Source organism: Trachemys scripta, chromosome 10, assembly GCF_013100865.1.
Source record: "Trachemys scripta elegans isolate TJP31775 chromosome 10, CAS_Tse_1.0, whole genome shotgun sequence".
NCBI classification, from domain to species: domain Eukaryota; kingdom Metazoa; phylum Chordata; order Testudines; family Emydidae; genus Trachemys; species Trachemys scripta.
This window is the reverse complement of record NC_048307.1, coordinates 33,331,399-33,350,850: the sequence shown is the minus strand read 5'-3', so window position 1 is coordinate 33,350,850 and position 19,452 is coordinate 33,331,399. Positions and strand designations below refer to the sequence as shown.

The window sequence follows — 19,452 nt, the reverse complement described above, 5'->3', positions numbered from 1 at the left end:
GGATGTAGCAATTATTTAAATATGGAAATTCTTAATACACCAACTGACACACGCAGCTACATAGAATGTAATCTCCTAAAGATGTGTAATGGTCAAAGTGTTGTTGGTCCTTCAAGCCCTCTCCTTAAGCATCAATCGTTTTTTTCAGTTACTTGTAAGTGTCTGACAGGTTATAGCATCCAGAGGTTTTAGGACAGCATCTTCCCTATAGTGCTGCTTTCTCCATCATGCAGTGAAGAGTTAGAAGAGCCTCTTTATATAAAGCCCCTGACCCCTCCTGTTCCTAGCATGCCATGTTAAAAGCAAATTAGTAGCTAGGTCTCTCCTCTCCACTCGCTCTGCACCACACCCAGACAGAGTCTCACTGTGAACTAGGGACAGATGTCCCAGGTCCTGCTTCCTGCATTTTTCTGAAAGAAAAGTTGAGTACATTAGGAGAACAAGGGAGCCGTGATCCTTGCTCCTTTTTCTTCAGCCTTGGAGCCCTAACAACCATTGAAGAGAATAAGTGAATTTTTTTTAAAAGCATGGATTTTCTACCCCAAGCGCCTTCCTATTCCCCATGGCCGTGTACTCAGTTACACTGCCCTGAATTCACATTGCGTATTAAGCAAATACTAAGTTCATTATGCTGGAGTTCTTCTGATCTGTTTCTTAAAAAGATCTAGCTATTGGTTTAATTAAAGAATACAAACAATAGAAGATTTCAGCATGGAAATGGAATCTGCCTCCCTTCACTAGCCCCCTTTGCTCCATCCTGCAGCTGACTGAGAGCCAAACTGGCCTTTGGTGCAACTTAGAGTAGGTAGAGGCCTGTTTTGAGCCTTTGTAAGACCAACATCAATCCTTCAGTACCTGGTAATCTGCCATGGCTTGTATAAGGTCCTGTGAACTTCAGAAGGTGCAGGAGGCAAACATAAGAGAATCAAAATATGGAACCTAGTGCAGCAGAAAGGCTGGGCAAAAAGGAGAGGTGACTTCAAAAGTCCGGCTGGGGAGACAGGAACCAGTTCCTATCGCTTACATTCACAGTGCCCTGTCAACTTAGGAACTCCACAAAGGATGCTGCTCCCTGCCCCTCAGTGAATGTCACAGACATTTAAAAACATAACAAAACAGAAACCATAAAGAAATTCTCATGCAAAAAAGGCATTAATCTTGTGGCAAGATTGTGCATGTAATAAAGGTAGTGTGGGGCTAATTATACATTCATTTACATCTGTGAAAACCCATTGGGTTTGCATAGGTGTAACAGCATTTGCTTGTAATTGTAAATCAGCAAACAATTCTGTTGATGATGCAGAAGAATAGAATACAATCCACATTCTTAGTTATATTAGCTTTGCTGGTCCTACAAGAGTAAAAAGCAGTAAACTTGTCTTTGTCACTAAAATAAACCTACACAAATTATGAATACCTACAAGAAAGATATCTGTTGAGTAAGAAGATGCCAGCTTTTACACAGTCATTTTGCAGAGCACAGCAGAACCCTGTTCCTTACCTGGGGACTTTTGCAAAATAAATAATAATTGTTTTTAAATAACCCTACACAAATATTGTATCTGGCAAGAAACCATCATTTGCAACTCAAGAGGTTCAGCATTAAGATGTAACTTGGAAGAAACTCAAATGTAAGATTTGTTAATTAAGGCATCCAAACACTCTTAACTCCACCCTGTAGAGAGGCCAGTTTTCAAACTTTCTTTTTTCCTTCCAAGCCTGTTTTATAAGAGATGTGAATTTTGCATTAAGGTTTTAAGAAGTCTGTGTCTAAAGCTTCAGACATGTTACATGTGGAGAAAATATTAAGCTAATACAGCTTGTGGGTACAATGTCAAAAATATTCATCACATTACCTTTTGTTTTATTATTTGTTTTGTTCTAATTTCTCCAACACTGAATGTGATTCTTCATCACCACACTAATCTAGGCTGTTTTCATTCAAGTGCTATAAATTAATGATCTGAGCGTGTAGGCTTTATATGTAGACACACAGATTCTGAGTTTAGTGATATTCTGGAATTGGTGACACATGAGATCTTAAGGAGAGAGGGTTTATTCAGTATGCTATTTGTGTAATCAGGAATTTGCAATTGGATCGTGTACGACTGCAACAATGACCAAAGACAGCATGCCTACTGTGCTATTAAAAGAAAAGCAGTATAGTTTTTGTGGTTAATGAGGTGAGCTTATGTGGAGAAGTAATGGTGTTGTTCTCTTTGAGAATTGCTACTGGGACAAAATTAATGTTGGATGCCTTGATTGTGTATTTCCATATTATTAAATTATTGGGTTTGTTTTAAGTTTAACCTTAACTCGAAATGTCTTGGGTTTCTAATAGGGGTTGTTTTTTGTTTACATCTACATACCTTTAATTTTTTGTTTTGTTTTTGTTTACCCTAAGTTACAGACATAGACTCTTAAATGATGTAGGGGCTTTTGAAAATTTTACCCTATGTCCCATTTTCAAAAGTGATTTAGACACCTACAAGCCTACAGTTCTTTGAAAGTCAATGGTACTTAGGTTCCTAAGTGTCTAAATATCTTTTGAAAATAGGACTTGGGCTCCCGAGTCACTTAGGTGCTTTTGAAAAATTTACCCCAGCTCTCAAACTTAACTCTAGCTTGGAAAACTGTTTGTCTAGGTCAGGGATCGGCAGCGTTCGGCACGCGGCTCGCCAGGGTAAGCACCCTGGTGGGCCGGGTCAGTTTTATTTACCTGCTGACGCGGGAGGTTCAGCCGATCGCGGCCCCCACTGGCCGTGGTTCACCGTCCCGGGCCAAAGGCGGCGGCTAAAAGCCGCGGCCAGCACATCGCTCGCCCACGCCGCTTCTCGCTGCCCCCATTGGCCCGGGACGGCGAACCGCGGCCAGTGGGGGCCGCGATCGGCCGAACCTGCCGCGTCAGCAGGTAAATAAAACTGGCCCGGCCCGCCAGGGTGCTTACCCTGGCGAGCCGCGTGCCGAATGTTGCCGACCCCTGGTCTAGGTAATCTCCTACATTTGAAAAGGTATCCAGTAAGCAAGCATCCAATCTTGAGATGCATATCTTATGCAGTCCCATCTTTAGAAATCATTGCTGTCTTAGATTTGCAATAAATAATCCATTGGCAATACAAAATGCTACCATTTATCCCATTTATGCTAATAACCATTCACAGAATATTTATCAAGTATCAAGAAACGTAATTTCTGTACAACTGCTATTCCTTTATGTAAAGTGATAACCACAACAGATAGCTCACTTTTGTAAATAGTTAATAGATTGTTATGCTACTCGTTTCTCACCCCAGATATCTTCAGCAAAATAGCTTGGTATATAGTTCTAATTTTTTATCAAATCCAGTAATCAAGAGTATTCAGTGCAGCTTTTGTGATCCAGGGCCTAGTCTAGCTGGAATGAAGGGGGGTTGAAGGGTGTTGAACAATATGTCTCTATTAAACTACAAAAAGTTAATAAAAAGGAGTTCTTGTTGCGCATTAGAGACTAACAAATTTATTTGAGCATAAGCTTTCATGGGCTAAAACCCATTTCATCGGATGCATGCAGTGGAAAATACAGTAGGAAGATATATATATATACACACACACACACACACACACACACACACACACAGAACATGAAACAATGGGTGTTACCGTACACATTATAATGAGAGTGATCAGTTAAGGTGAGCTATTACCAGCAGGAGAGAAAAAAAACTTTTTGTAGTGGTAATCAAAATGGCCCATTTCCAGCAGTTGACAAGAAGGTGTGAGGAACCGTAGGGGGAAAAATAAACACAGGGAAATAGTTTTACTTTGTGTAATGACCCATCCACTCCCACTCTTTATTCAAGCCTAATTTAACGGTGTCCAATTTGCAAATTAATTCCAATTCAGCAGTCTCTCGTTGGAGTCTGTTTTTGAAGTTTTTTTGTTGTAATATTGCAACTTTTAGGTCTGTAATCGAGTGACCAGGGAGATTGAAGTGTTCTCCAACTAATTTTTGAATGTTATAATTCTTGACATCTGATTTGCGTAGAGACTGTCCGGTTTGGCCAATGTACATGGCAGAGGGGCATTGCTGGCACATGATGGCATATATTACATTGGTAGATGTGCAGGTGAACGAGCCTCTGATAGCATGGCTGATGTGATTAGGTCCTATGATGGTGTCCCCTGAATAGATATGTGGACAGAGTTGGCAACGGGCTTTGGTGCAAGGATAGGTTCCTGGGTCCGTGTTTTTGTTGTGTGGTGTGTGGTTGCTGGTGAGTATTTGCTTCAAGTTTGGGGGCTGTCTGTAAGCAAGGACTGGCCTGTCTCCCAAGATCTGTGAGAGTGATGGATCGTCCTTCAGGATAGGTTGTCGATCCTTGATGATGCGCTGGAAAGGTTTTAGTTCGGGGCTGAAGGTGACGGCTAGTGGGGTTCTGTTACTTTCTTTGTTGGGCCTGTCCTGTAGTGGGTGACTTCTGGGTACTCTTCTGACTCTGTCAATCTGTTTCTTCACTTCAGCTGGTGGGTATTATAGTTGTAAGAAAGCTTGATAGAGATCTTGTAGATGTTTGTCTCTGTTTGAGGGGTTGGAGCAAATGCGATTGTATTGTAATACTTTCAAGACTTACTGGAATGGTCATGCCAAGAGAGCATCATGTGAAAGGGAAAGGAAACCCCTAAAACGAGTAACCTTTTTTAAGTTAGGAATTTATTATAGTCCCGTCCAATAATAACTTGTTTGAATCTCTGTAAGTGAAACATGCAATTACCATGAAAATTGGTGCTATAATAATTAAATAAATACATAAATAGATTTTTCTTGGTATGAAACCTATACTTATAAGCGGACAGGAAGTGTCATCTTCAGCTGCCTAAATGTAACACAAAGAGTGTCCTCCCCTCTCTTTGAAATCTGGCTGCTTTAACCTCCCTGTGTAGTGTAATGAAACTTGGAGTCTGGTATTTTATTTTATAATATGTAATGCGTCTTAGAAAATGGGCATGGGGCAGCTACAGCTTTGTAAGCATGAAGTTTCACTTCAGCACAATGCTTGCATACAAGTGAAGTTGTAGTCACTTTCCTTAGGGGTTGTGGAAATATTTGAACAAGAATACTGTTCATAGAATTCAGCCCATTATGCCTAGGTGTAAATACAGGAGCTTTCATTATCTAGATATTTTTGGCAACCTATTCTTGTTCTGAATTAAAGATCAGTATGAATGAGATTGCTGAAGAGAATGCTATATCTGTGACATCCTTATTAACTGGAGTTTCCAGAGGCAATGAGCTATGGAGCACCTCAACCCCCATTTAAGTCAGTGTAAATTGGGGGTGCATGAAAATCAGACTTATGAGGAGAGAGAGTTTCTGTTTTGTTCGGTTTGGGTTTTTGTGGGGGTGAAGCTTTTAAGCTATATACATATTTTAATGTTAAAAAGTGGCAACACATGCAATGTTAGCAGAAAGAAGCAGAAAAATGTCTGTTGGTTGGCTCTACAAAGTGCTGTGTTTTGGCCGTCTGCTGCCAGAATCACCTCCTTCATCTTACCTCAGTAATAAAGCAAGATGTATTGATCATGCACTTAATTGTGTCAAGATAATATAGCCTATAAATATTTTTTTTTAAATTCTACTTATTTGAATTGGCTATAAGCAAAACATTTTCTCTGGAGCTAGAGATGAGTGAGCCAGCTCTATTTGCATTATGACTTGTGCAGTACCCAGATGCAAAAAGTAATTATGCATTATCTCTGCCTTATTTACATACATCCTTGATGCACTTTGGTCAGGATCCCAGCTATGGGGTGTGGGTGAAATCCAGGCCCTGGGTTGCAGGGGATGTGGTCCAAGTTCAATTTAGAGGGTCAAGGCCAAAAGCAGGAGTCATAGAATTTAAGTCCACACAGGTACTCAACAACCGAAATGAGACTAAAGAATTACAGCCCACAGGAGACTGGAATATTATGTGCCACTGGCTGAGAATAGGAGGGGCTGAGGTGCACCAGTTCCCAAGGCCCCTGCAACAGCAGGGAAATGATTGAGATTAGACTCAGATAATCCCGGCATCCGCACACCACAGAAGTAGGCACAAAAACAAAAAAACCTCAGGTTACTGCTAGTCTGACCTGAGGGAAAATTCCTTCCCAGCCCCACATGTAGTGATCAGTTAGACCCTAAGCATATGTGCAAGAACCAGGCAGCTAAGCACCTGAGAGAGAGAATTCTTGGTGCTGCCTCAGATCCTTGGCCCACCCCCCATACCCTACCTCCCAATGTCCCATCTCTAGCTGTGGCCATCTCCTGATCCTTCAGAGGAAGGAGATTTAAAAAAAAAAACTCCCAGAATACATGAGGTAGGTGGGAATCCCTTGTTGACCCCTACCAGTGGCAAGTTGAAAACCCTGAATTATGAAGTTTAGGAATACAGGACATACACCAGAAGTGAGCCTCAGGACTGCTGAGCCCTGCCCCTACCATCACAATCAACCCTGCCATACAATCACAACTCCTATTGGGAGGCTGTTCTAGAACCTGGCTCCTCTGGTGGTAGGAAACCTAGTTTCCAACCTGAATTTGTTCATGGCCAGTTTGTATCCGTTTGTTCTTTTAGTAAAGTGTCTTTAAGCTTAAATAGCTGTTTACCCTTCCTGGTATTTATCCCTCTAATTTATTTACAGAGAGTAATCATATCCCCTCCGTGCCTTTTTTTTTTTTTTAATAGGGTAAACAAGCCAAGCTCTTCCAGTCCCCTCCCATAAAATAGGCCCTCCGTTCCCCTGATCATGCTTGTAGTTCTTCTCTGCACCTGTTCCAGTTGAAATTCATCATTCTTGGCACAGTATCAAATGCTCTACTGAAGTCCTGCTGTATTTCCCGTATCTAAAATATCTGTTATTTTCTCAAAGAAGGAAATCAGGTTAGACTGGCATGATCTACCTTTGGTAATCTTCTCTATTAATTTAATTATTCTTTCTTTCACAATTTGTTATAAAATCTTGCATACAACTGAGGTCAAATTAACAAGTCTGTAATTGCCTGGATCACTTTTTCCCTACTTTTTAAAATGTAAGTATGTTGTTCTCTATTGTCCAGCCATATGGTACTACTTCTGAATAGATAAAAATCCTTGCTACTGGATTAGCAATCTTATGTGCCAGTTCTTTCAGTATGCTGGGGTGGAAGTTACCCAGTCCCCCTGATTAGAGCACATTAAGGACTTAAGTTTTTCTTCCACTTCAGAGGTGATATTTTCCATTTCTAGACACTCATTTCCATCAGCCATACTGCCTTCATGCATGGGTTCTTTATTATCATGATGACTGAAAACGGAGGCAAACTATTAATCTAGTTTTTGGGCCATAGCTAGATTACCTTTAATCTCCTTCCCATCCATGCTGTATAGTGGCCCAACCCTCATACTTCCTTATTCTCTTTTTATTTATATAACTAAAAAACCTCTTTATTATTTATTTTAATTTCTTTGTCAAGAATGAATTCAGCTGGACTTTAAGCAATTCTCACTTTATTCCTACATTTTCTAACCTCCACAATGTAGCTTGCTTTGTTGATCACCCCCTTTTCCCTTTCCCAGGAGCTCTGCTTACTCCTAATACCTTTTTTTGATACTGCCCCCACAGCCATTAATTTACTGCACCTCCCACTGAAGTCTGGATTCAATGCAGTGCTTCCTTTTACTGCTTGAAGGGAGGTGCTGCATCTAGCACAGCACAATTTCTTGGCAGCTACTGGACTGTGAACAATAGGGTTGAATAAAATTAGCTTTGATACCAAAATGTGGAATAGTACAATTGCGATAAATCCTATGCCAAAGGATCAGTGTGAAGATGTAAATATTATTGTCAAATGTAGAATTTTGCATTGTTCATTGTTCTGGAAGTCATGGTAGCTTGTTCAAATACTTTGCTTAAATAAAGGATCATCATGGGATCAGCTGATCAGATTTGCCGATAGATTTATCATAATGCTTGCCAGAAGACTAGTTAGGGTAAAATTTGACTGTAGTGTGGATGTCCAGCACAAGGCCCTCTGTATCACCTAAACCCTGCATGGGGTATGTATGTAGGTTGGGATTGGGGTTTTTTGTTTGCTTTTTTTGTTTGCTTTTTGTTTTTTTGGTGGGGGCAGGATCAACTGGCTGACCTGCTAAACAGAGGTGTTTTTGCATACACTGCATGCCACAGAACTGGCCTTCGTGCCAGCCTGTGTGATGATAGGATGGAAGGTCACTTTGGAGATAGGCTGGAAAGGAGTTGCAGATCTGCATTTATAGACATCCAGTCGCCCTACTGTCCCATGCAACTGGCAGACAACAAAAAAGTGACAAATTTGATAAGTTCTTGTATACAAATGCTAGAAGTCTGAATACTAAGATGGGAGAACTTGCGTGCTTGGTATTATAGGCATCACAATAACTTGGTGGAACCATGATAATCAATGGGACACGGTAATACAGGAGTACAAAATATATAGGAATGACAGAGTAGGTCATGCTGGTGGGGGAGTGGCATTATATGTGGAAGAAAGCATAGAGTCAAATATAGTTAAAATCTGAAATGAATCAAAATGTACTATAGAATCTCTCTGGATAGAAATTCCATGCTTGAATAATAAGAATATAATAGTAGGACTATACTACCAACTACCTGACCAGGAGGTTGATTGTAAAATGATTAGAGAGAGAGAAAGATTAGAAAATAGAAAACTCAATAATAATGGGGGATTTCAATTATCCCCATATTGACTGGGTACATGTCACCTCAGGACAAGATGCTGAGATAAAGTTTCTAGACACCATTAATGAATGCTTCTTGGAGCAGCTAGTCGTGGAACCCACGAGGGATGAGAGGCAATTCTTGATTTAGTGCTAAATGGAGCATAGAGTCTTGTCTAAGAGGTGAATATAGCTGAACCGCTCAGTAATAGTGACCATAATGTAATTAATTGTAACATCCTTATGGGAGGGAAAATACCAAAGAATGCACAGTAGCATTTAACTTCAGAAAGGGGAACTACACAAAAATAAGGAAGCTAGTTAAACAGAATTTAAAGGTACAGTCACTAGAGTGAAATATCTGCAAGCTGCATTAAAACTATTTAAAAACACCATAATAGAGGTTCAAACTGAATATTCCCCAAATTAAAAAAAAAAACAATTTAGAGGATCAAAAAAATATCACCATGGGTACACAGAGTAAAAGAAGTGATTAGAGACAAAAAGGCATCCTTTAAAAATTGGAAATCAAATCCTCCTGAGGAAAATAGAAAGTAGCAGAAACTCTGGCAAGTCAAATGTAAAAGTATAATTAGGCAAGCCAAAAGAGAATTAGAAGAGTAAAAGACACAAAAACTAACATCAAATTTTTTTTAAGTATATCAGAAGCAGGAAATCTGCCAAACAATCAGTGGGATCACTAGATGATCGAGGTGCTACAAGAGCACTCAAGGAAGAAAAGGCCATGGCGGAGAAGCTAAATGAATTCTTTGCATCCATCTTCACTGCAAAGGATGTGAGGGAGATTCCCACACCTGAACTATTCTTTTTAGATGACAAATCTGAGGAACTGTCCCAGATTGAGGTGTCAATAGAGGAGGTTTTGGAACAAATTGATAGATTAAACAATAGGAAGTCACCAGGACCAGATGATATTCGTCCAAGAGTTCTGAAGGAACTCAAATATGAAATATGAACTATTAACTGTGATATGTAACCTATCACTTAAATTAGCTTCTGTACCAGGTAGGATAGCTGGTAGGAGGGAGGATAGCTAATGTAACGGCAATTAGTAAACCTAACCTAAGTACAAAACAAATTGGATGAATCACAAGACACCTAAATGAACACGTTATTTATTTGGGAAGAGTCAACATGGCTTTTATAAAGGGAAATCATGCCTCACCAATCTATTAGAATTCTTTGAGGGGGTCAACAAACATGGACAAAGGTGATCCAGTGGATATAGTGTACTTGGATTTCAGAAAGCCTCTGACAAGGTCCATCACCAAAGGCTCTTAAGCAAAGTAAGCAGTCATGGGATAAGGAGGATGGTCCTCTCATGGATCAGTAACTGGTTAAAGGACAAAAGACAAAGGGTAGGAATAAATGGTCAATTTTTAGAACGGAGGAAGTTAAATAGCTGTGTCCCCCAGGGATCTGTATTGGGACCAATGCTGTTCAGCATAGTCATAAATGATCTGGAAAAAGGGGTAAACAGTGAGGTGGCAAAGTTTGCAGATGATAAAAAATTATTCAAGATAATAAAAGCAGACTGTGGAGAATTATAAGGGGATTGCACAAAACTGGGTGACTGGGCAACAAAATGACTTATGAAATTCAATGTTGATAAATGCAAAGTAATGCACATTGGAAAACATATTCCCAATTAGATATGTAAAATGATGGGGTGTAAATTAGCTGTTACCACTCAAGAAAGAGATCTAGGAGTCACTGGATAGTTCTCTGAAAATATCTGCTCAGTGTGCAGCAATGGTGGGAAAAAAGCTAACCGATTGTTAGGAGCCATTAGGAAAGGGATAGATAAGAAGACAGAATATATCATAATTCCACTATATATATATCCATAGTATACCCACACCTGGAATACTGCATGCAGTTCCAGTCACCCCATCTCAAAAAAGACACTTTAAAATTGGGAAAAGTACAGAGAAGAGCAACAAAAATTATTAGGGTATTGAACAGCTTCCACATGAGGAGAGATTTTTAAAAGACACGACTGAGGAGGTGATATTATAGATAGGGCCCTACCAAATTCATGGTCCATTTTGGTCAATTTCATGGTCATAGGATTTTTTAAATTGTGAATTTCATCGTTTCAGCTATTTAAATCTGAAATTTCACAGTATTGTAATTGTAGGAGTCCTGACCCAAAAAGGATCTGTGGGGGGTCGCAAGGTTATTGTAGAGGGACTTGTGGTACTGCTACCCTTACTTCTGTGCTGTTGCTGATGGTGACTTCAGAGCTGGGCAGCTGGAGAACAGCAGATGCTGGCCGGGAGCCCATCTCTGAAGGGAGAGCTGGGCCCTAAGTCTGCAGCCACCACTCTCTGGCCACCCCGCTTTGAAGGCAACAGTAAGGGTGGCCTGGTACGATATTGTCTCCAGCCGCCCAGCTCTGGAGGCAGCACAGAAGTAAGGGTGAGAGTACCGCAACTGCTGAAAATACACAAATACACAAAGTAAAACTGTTTTCCCAAGGACCTGCCTCCCAAGGTCTGTGAGAGTGAGGGATCATTTTCCAGGATAGGTTGTAGATCGTGGATAATGCGCTGGAGAGGTTGGGAGGCAGGCCAGTCCTCGCTTACAGACAACCCCCCAACCTGAAGCAAATACTCAACAGCAACTACACACCACACCACAGAAACACCAACCCAGGAACCTATCCCTGTAGCAAACCTCGTTGCCTACTCTGTCCCCATATCTACTCTGGCAACAGCATCAGAGGACCCAACCACATCAGCCACACCATCAGGGGCTCATTCACCTGCACATCCACTAATGTCATATATGCCATCATGTGCCGGCAATGCCCCTCTGCCATGTACATTGGCCAAACCGGACAGTCCCTCCGCAAAAGAATAAATGGACACAAATCGGACATCAGGAATGGTAACATACACAAGCCAGTAAGTGAACACTTCAATCTCCCTGGTCATTCTATCACAGATTTAAAAGTCACTGTCATTGAACAAAAAAACTTCAGAAACAGACTTCAAAGAGAAACAGCAGAACTAAAATTCATTTGCAAATTCAACACCATTAATCTGGGCTTGAATAGGGATTGGGAGTGGCTGGCTCACTATAGAAGCAGCTTTTCCTCTCCTGGAATTGACACCTCCTCATCTATTATTGGGAGTGGACTACATCCACCCTGATTGAATTGGCCTTGTCAACACTGGTTCTCCACTTGTGAAGTAACTCCCTGCTCTCCATGTGTCAGTATATAATGCCTGCATCTGTAGCTTTCACTCTATGCATCCGAAGAAGTGAGGTTTTTACTCACGAAAGCTTATGCCCAAATAAATCTGTTAGTCTTTAAGGTGCCACCAGACTCTTTGTTGTTTTTGTAGATACAGACTAACACGGCTACCCCCTGATACTTTCAGAGAGGTCAGTTTAGGGTGGGATTTTCAAAAGTACTCAGCATTAGCCTAAACCTGCTTCCATTGAAATCATTGGAAGTTTACCATTAACTCTAGGGGAGCAAAGCTGAGCTAATGCTATATATAACTTGAGTATTTTGTTTTATTTTGCCTTGGAAATTTTTTCTATTGTCAGTCTCTGTTGGAAAGTATTTTTCTTTACTTTATATAAAGTAAGATTTTGTGGTTATTTTTTTCTTAGATAAAAAACTGTTAATCTAAACTGGAAAATCCAATTTCCACTGGAGTTTAAAAAGCCTATTAGCTCCCTCCTGTGAGGCATTGGAATATTACAAATGTCTCCCTCCTCATCCTTTTGCTACCCATAACTCACTCTCTCTGTAGTTCTGTATGCATTCCCAGATGAACAAAAGCTTTATTAAGCTGAAGTAAAAAAAAAAAAAAAAAAGAAAACCTCAACACCTTAAAAGGCTATTGTAGTTTTCTCACAAGAACCACAAAAGTTTACTCCAGAAATTCAAAATTCAAGTTACAACTGACAAACAAACAAAACCTCCTAGAAAGTATGGAAACACAGTGTTAGAGTCCCACAAAGAACTTTAGCTCTGCCTTTGTTCTCTGCCAGCCTCCCACTCTGCATGTCCATCACATCTGGTATTTAGGATGAAAACATATTTATAAAGAAAGTTTTGAAAAGGACTATTCATCTTGTTTCAGTGGATCCTAGATCTATTTTATTTGTACCGTTTGCCAGTAGAGTCAAGGAATTCAAGAATATGTGGCTTTGATACTCTATATATACTTCTGTGATACTTAAATGTGAACCTCTGCCCCAGTGATTTGGTTACCTAATTTTTGTTCAGGCTCTAAAATATGAATAGTCCCAGATATGGTAACTATGAGTCTATGCTTAGTCTCACGGCATGAAACTTCGTAACAGTTAAAATCCGATATACTTTTGGGACATTTTCCCAAGCCATTGTCCCAAATATGGTCTCTCTTGGTGATAAGCTGTAAAAGTCTGTCTCTATCTCTCCAGTAACTGAGCATGGTCTTAAAGAATGGAGGAGTAGTTTGATGTAGCAATATAAAGACAGACACACTTTGATTTGAATGCTTTAGTAATGTACAATTAGTGTATCAGCAAGAATGAGGTAGTCCAGTTAGATCACTTCAGTTTTCAGAATCACTGATCCTGTGAAGTTGTGTATTGTGTGGAAAGGACTGTCTTCTTATTTTCATTTGCTCTGTGGGCAACGTGATACAGGTCCAAATGTTAGGTAATTTGGATGACCTTAACTTCATTATGTTACTTTCTCATTTTCTTTTTAATTTTAAACTGAATATCAACTGTGATTTTCCAGACTAGATAATATTTGTGGTTTTTTAAAGTTATGTTTCTTTAGGTTTGTTTCCTTAAATAATTTATAGTTTTGTGCAACTTTAGCTCCCATGTTAGCTACATTTCTCCCCCACCCCCGTAACTATCTTGGATTTTCTTTTTCAATTGAATTCTTCAGTAACAGGAGTCTCGTGCTACATGGGGATAAATTTCACTTTTCCCTTGACCAGTGGTTCTCAACCAGGAGTCCGGGGCCCCCTGGGGGACCGCAAACAGGATTCTGGGGAGCTGCCAAGCAGGGCCAGCATTATACTCACTGGGGCCCAGGGCCCTGAGCCCTGCCATCTGGGGCTGAAGCCAAAGCCTGAGCAGTGTAGCTTTGTGGGGGTCCCTGTGGCATGGGACCCCAGGCAAATGCCCTGCTTGCTACCCCCTCACACCAGCGCTGGCTTTTATATGCAGAAAACCAGTTATTGTGGCACAGATGGTCCATGGAGTTTTTATAGCATGTTGCAGCGGGGCCTCAGAAAGAAAAAGGTTGAGAACCCCTGCCCTAGACTGCATTCCGCTTTCCCATATGGTTCACTCAGCACTTGAGAGGATTGGGTCTTTAGTTTGTAAGCAATTGAGGCAAGGACTGTTTCTTCCCAAAGAGTGTTTTGTGCAGTGCCAGCTACGCTGGTGTTTGCTATAACAAGTACAAATGGACTGCTGGAGGAGCATGTGAGCTGCCAGCTGGCCTCCCAAAGTGCTCAGCATGACTTCTTTTTGTGCACTGAGGTCTTGCTGATCCAGTCAGTCATGAGCCCACACTCTCCTCCCATTCCTTGTTATTAAGAAGATACTGAGCCTGATACCTTAGGAGAACTTCTGTTGATTTCAGAGGGCAGCTTCTGTCAAGCTGTCTGGCATTGGGAGAGCTAGTTCAGAAGACTTTAAAATGGTAGAAAAGCATCTACCCAAACTCTTTAAGTCTGAAGCTAACTGATTAACAAAGTTGTTAACTGTTCATGTACACTCCCACTTTTCCAATGTTTTTAATGTTATTTTAAACAACTTTTTTGAGTTACAGAAGCATTTACTTCAAAAAACAGCCCAATTTTTTTTGTAAACAGGGAAAAACGTGTTTTTTTTCCCACACTCTCATATCTTCCAAGTGCTAGAAGAGATTTTCTTCAAGCTTTTTTTAAAAAAATGGTTCATCTTTCATCTTTTACTGAACACTGATTGTTTCAGGAAGTTATAAGCAAGTGATAGCATGGAATTATGCTCTGATTAGTTATGCAGCATTAACTATAGCAATTGGAGTGACCATATTATTATAGGTAAATCACATTAAGTGATGCACTGAGGGAAAAAAATCTTGGTTTGTGCTTTCATTTGTTCCAGAATGGCATTCTTTCTGGAGGAGGTGATGATTTGTACTAAGCGCCTGCTGGAGGTGATTGCTGGCTGGCTGCCTCGACATTTCATCGGTGCAATCCTAGTTTCCCTCCCGGCTCTTGCAGTTTTTTCACATTTCACCTCTGACTTTGAAACCAACATACATGTAAGTTATAGGACAATGTATCCTGTCTAACTTTCTTTTAGATTTAATGGAGTAGATTGCCTCTCTCCTTGTCTTCTCCCCTTCCCCATTCCCTTCATCCATGTGATCTATATCTCTCAAGAGGATAGGACTGATTCTGTAAGATGGTATTGCTAGTAGAATGAATCAGTTTTTTTTACAAGCATTACCTTTAGGCAGAATTTAATGTAAATACATTTGAACACATCTTAGGAATTTTTCACTATATTAAAGGATAATTTCTAAGCGGGAATTCCTCCTTATCCAATGAGATGCTGAATATCCCTAAGGACTTGCATGGCTAATTGCTGAAGTTCAGCAGCAGTAATGGTATTAGCAGTGGATTGTGTCTGTCTGTCATATCAACAGCAATGCTGTGTTTGCACACTGTCAAAATAGGTGGAATATTCTCAGCGACACAAAAACTATTAGTCCTCTTCTAAATGGCCCTGTAGCTCTTTTTCTCTATGTAATTTGGTGAAGTTTCCAGCATATTAAAGCTATATTTTCTTTAATTTAAAGGTGAATGTTTTCCTCATTGAACCAATTGTAGAACTGTGGGCCTGTAACAGGGTGTGACACCCACAACAGTACCAAAAGAGTTAAACGCATCTGAGAGGGTTGGTAGTCTCACTGTTTGCACCTGGGAAGGGATTGGATTTAAAAGAGGAGATAGAAGGTTAGTTGGAGAGGAGGAGAGGTAGGAAAGAGAATATAATGAATTCCCTCTCTCTGGGCAGGGGCCTGTTAGAAGGCTAAGAAGGCTGGAGGAAAGAGAAGCAGACAGTCTGCTCTGGAGATGAGCCTAAGGGACAATCGGGGAGACGCTGAGGGACAATGGCCTGCCTGAAACCCTGGGAAAGTGGAGAACTGTGCCAGTTCTAGACTGTGTTAGGGAGTGAGGCACAGCAGACTGTGTATAGATTGGAAGATCACACATTTGGTGTTTGGAGTCGTATGAGAGCAGATTAGTACCCCTGGAACTGAGTGGAACTGTGGAACTGGTATTCCAGAGACTAGAAGATCAGATGGTACCAACCATTCTTCCTGAATTATGCAGAGGCATCTGGCTATGTTCAGGGAGCAGCAACAGGCGGCAACAGTCCTCAAGGTTGGGGGACTGGAAAGGAATATAGAAGAAACTGCAGGGACTGGTAAACTGAGTCACACCCCAGTCAGTTTTGTGGGACTACAGGAAGATTGGTGAGACAGGCAGTGGAAGTGGTCTGCCCAGCAGTGGACAGTCTGGGAGTGATGATCAAAGTTAAGTTGAGACAAGGAAACCCTGAAATAAAGGGTGGTTCTACTTGCAGAGTTTCAGGATGGTGTAAGAAGGCAGGCCCTGTCAAGAATTGTAGGAAACTCTGGGTAACTTTGTGTGGATAGTCCTGGGGAATTGGCAGAATTAATAACCTGAACAGAGTTTTTCAGGAACTCAAAATCTGCAATTCAGGCAGGGGAACTGAAGACACCTGGGATTACACTTTTGACTGCTGGAGAACAGCCTGTCCTATATAGGGTGACAGAACCAAGCAACACAGGACCTGAACCTGAAAGGTGCTGAGCACCTTCAACCCTTTTTGACTTCTGTTTGTCTTACATAGGCCCATTCCCTATAGTACTTGAGCACCTCCTACATATTTTTAAAATACAGTAACTATAACAATGGAATTTGTGGGTGCTCAGCCCCTCTCAGTTTCAGGTCATATGTGCTGAATGCCCCAAGTAGTAGCAAGTAAGAATGGTATTCATTACACAATTGTTCATGCACTACCCTTTTTTTTTTCCTGTTTCAGATCCCCCAGAGTTATTGGGTTGTTGATTCACTCACCAAGAGATGTTCCAGCTGGCCTTGTGCTCGGTGATGTTGCAACAATCATGGAGCTCTGGGGAAAGGGAACCAGTCTGTAGAGGGTCAGGTAAGTGACATATTTTACTATGACATGGTTTTGCAAAGTTTTTTTATTAATAGCATTCTATACCCTCCCCGGATGTAAAATAATAATAATAATAATAATTAAAAAAAAAAACTTTCCAAAGCCATGCTTACGTAGTAAAACACGACACTTAATGACCCTCTATAGGCTGGCTTCATGATGGGGCTTCACTTGAAGTCAGAACCAGTGCCCTGTCACTTTACGAGACCTGAAATGGGGGAAAAAATAAATTTAAACCAAGTTATGTGTGGAGGTTTTTTTAAATTCAGCTTAGCTATTTCTTAGTTATTAAAACATGGAAAAATTGTGGTCATGTTTTAAAAATATGAAAGTAAGTTATGTAAGTTTTACTAGTTTGCCTGTTGTGGATAAACTGTTTTTCTAATTGTAATGTGGCCTTGCTATTCTGTTCAACTGTTGTTGTGCCCCAGAAAACATAATAAAGCATTCCAAATTTTCAACTTGTAAAGCAAAGCAATGGTGTTCCACTCCACTCACAATGGAAAAGATTATGGCCACCAGAAACATAAAGAGCAGCATAGTTAATGCTAAGGAGAATAAGACCTGCAGTACAATTTTGTGGAGTTCTCTATTTTAACATTGGATCTTCATTGATTTTCTTAACACAGTCCTACTTAGTACTTAGTAAGCTGGACTTTAGCATTTGCCTATTGCAATATTGCATTCTGGGGAAATTAAGATATGTCTCAGAAAGCATGTGCTTTGCACTTCAATTTACCTATCTAGTAAAGACATGAAAAGGGAGGTTTTCTGAGATTCTTGGATTTGAGACCTGGAACAGAAAGGAAAAATGGAGAACTACCCCTTCAGCTTGGCACAAATACCAATTTCACAGAGCATCAATTAACATTATGTTAAACTTCTGCCCACTTCTGTTCCTCAAAGGAATAATTATCCACGTTGAATTCAGCACTTAGTGGAATAATAATATCTTGCAAAATATATTATATGGGCCAGCCAATTTGACAGAGTTTCTGGGACTCAACACATGTTATGTTTTCAACCCAAAAGTATAATTTGATATCCAATTTAAAACACAGGTGTGATTTAATGAGAAGCCTTAGGAGCATAATTGAGTATATGATGGTATCTATGAATGCTCAAACTCAATAGGAGGAACTGAATACTTTACAAAGGTGAGCTGAAGATGGAATTATAAAAAAGTAAAACTGCACCTCAGAACTCCAGCTAATGAAAATTGTGACACATTATCTGTGGTAGAAGCTTTCTTGCTTATTGGAAGCAAGAACTTTTCTAGACTTGTAGTGCTGTTTGCTGAAATTCATACAAAGGTATCAGAGTTAATTGAAAAGACAATATACTTATTTATTTAATGTATGGATCATTTTTATTTAAGTAGAAATTGTGTTCTCACCATTCAGATCATTGAATGCCTTTATTTAAATTGGTAACTATTTGTGTAGGGGCTCTAATGGAAAAGAAAAGGCTAACTTGTCATTCTTTCTGTTCATTGCAGTATACCATGTTTATGTGTTGTGCGATTCTCATCACCATTGTCCAGTACTGTAACTTCTGCCAGCTGAGCTCCTGGATGAGATCATCATTGGCCACTATTGTAGGAGTGGTGCTCCTCATCTTGCTCTACATCTCTTTATGTCCAGACAGGTGAGTATTGCATGTTATCACTGTAGGCAAGGTATCGTGAGCTGCATTTTGCTTCAGGATTAACTAGTTCAGTCCCAAACAGGAAATGTTCATTCCAGTGGAGAGTGGTACAGACAGATGGATTGGGTCCTGTTCTCTGTTGGTCAGATAGAGAGGTGCCAATTTAAATGAAGCATACTTGCACATGGTTCTGCCCCTTCCTCTGGTCCCTGTAGGTGGGTTTTGCAGTTTGTTTCCTGCCTTGCTTCAAGAAGCCGCTCATGTCTCTGGCTGATCGGCCATCTTGGCTTATTTTTTCCTTGCCCTAGCCCAGTGTTTCCCAAACTTGGGACACCGCTTGTGTAGGGAAAGCCCCTGGCAGGCCAGGCCAGTTTGTTTACCTGCCACATCCGCTGCTCCAGGCCAATGGGAGCTGCTGGAAGCTGCACGGGCCGAGGGACATACTGACCTGGAGCAGTGAACTGCAGCCAGTGGGAGGTGCGATCAGCCAAACCTGGATTTCTCCATCATTGCCATCTTACAGATCCATCTGGGAGGAGAGCTGCATGATTTCTAGGAAGATCAGTCTCAAATACTAGAATCCCTTTCCTTTAATCTCTTTGAAAGTACTCCACCCTTGCAAGTGATCCATTATCAGCCAGCTTTTCCCTCCTCCCTCCTGTTTAGAACGCTCTAATCTTGGAAGAAACTTCCAAGACATGCTCTGTTTTTTTTTGTCCTCATCCCCTCTTGAATTCTGTCCAAGGATTTATTTTTGGCTTTGGGTGATGAGAGATCCCTGTATCTGACTCTGCAGCTTGTCCTTGAGGAGTGGTGGAGATTCCTATCTTTAGCAGGA

At 40.6% G+C, this 19,452-nt stretch overlaps 1 protein-coding gene across 2 annotated transcripts in view; it reads left to right on the top strand.

Moving 5' to 3' along the window:
- The window catches only part of ADCY9 (adenylate cyclase 9), a 185,169-nt gene that overhangs the window by 151,435 nt on the left and 14,282 nt on the right, over positions 1–19,452 (top strand). For both annotated transcript variants that reach the window (XM_034783827.1, XM_034783826.1), the window contains exons 7-8: positions 14,853–15,012; positions 18,466–18,614. In XM_034783827.1, the coding sequence (XP_034639718.1) occupies positions 14,853–15,012; positions 18,466–18,614 (309 nt within the window). The remainder of the gene's footprint in view (positions 1–14,852; positions 15,013–18,465; positions 18,615–19,452) is intronic.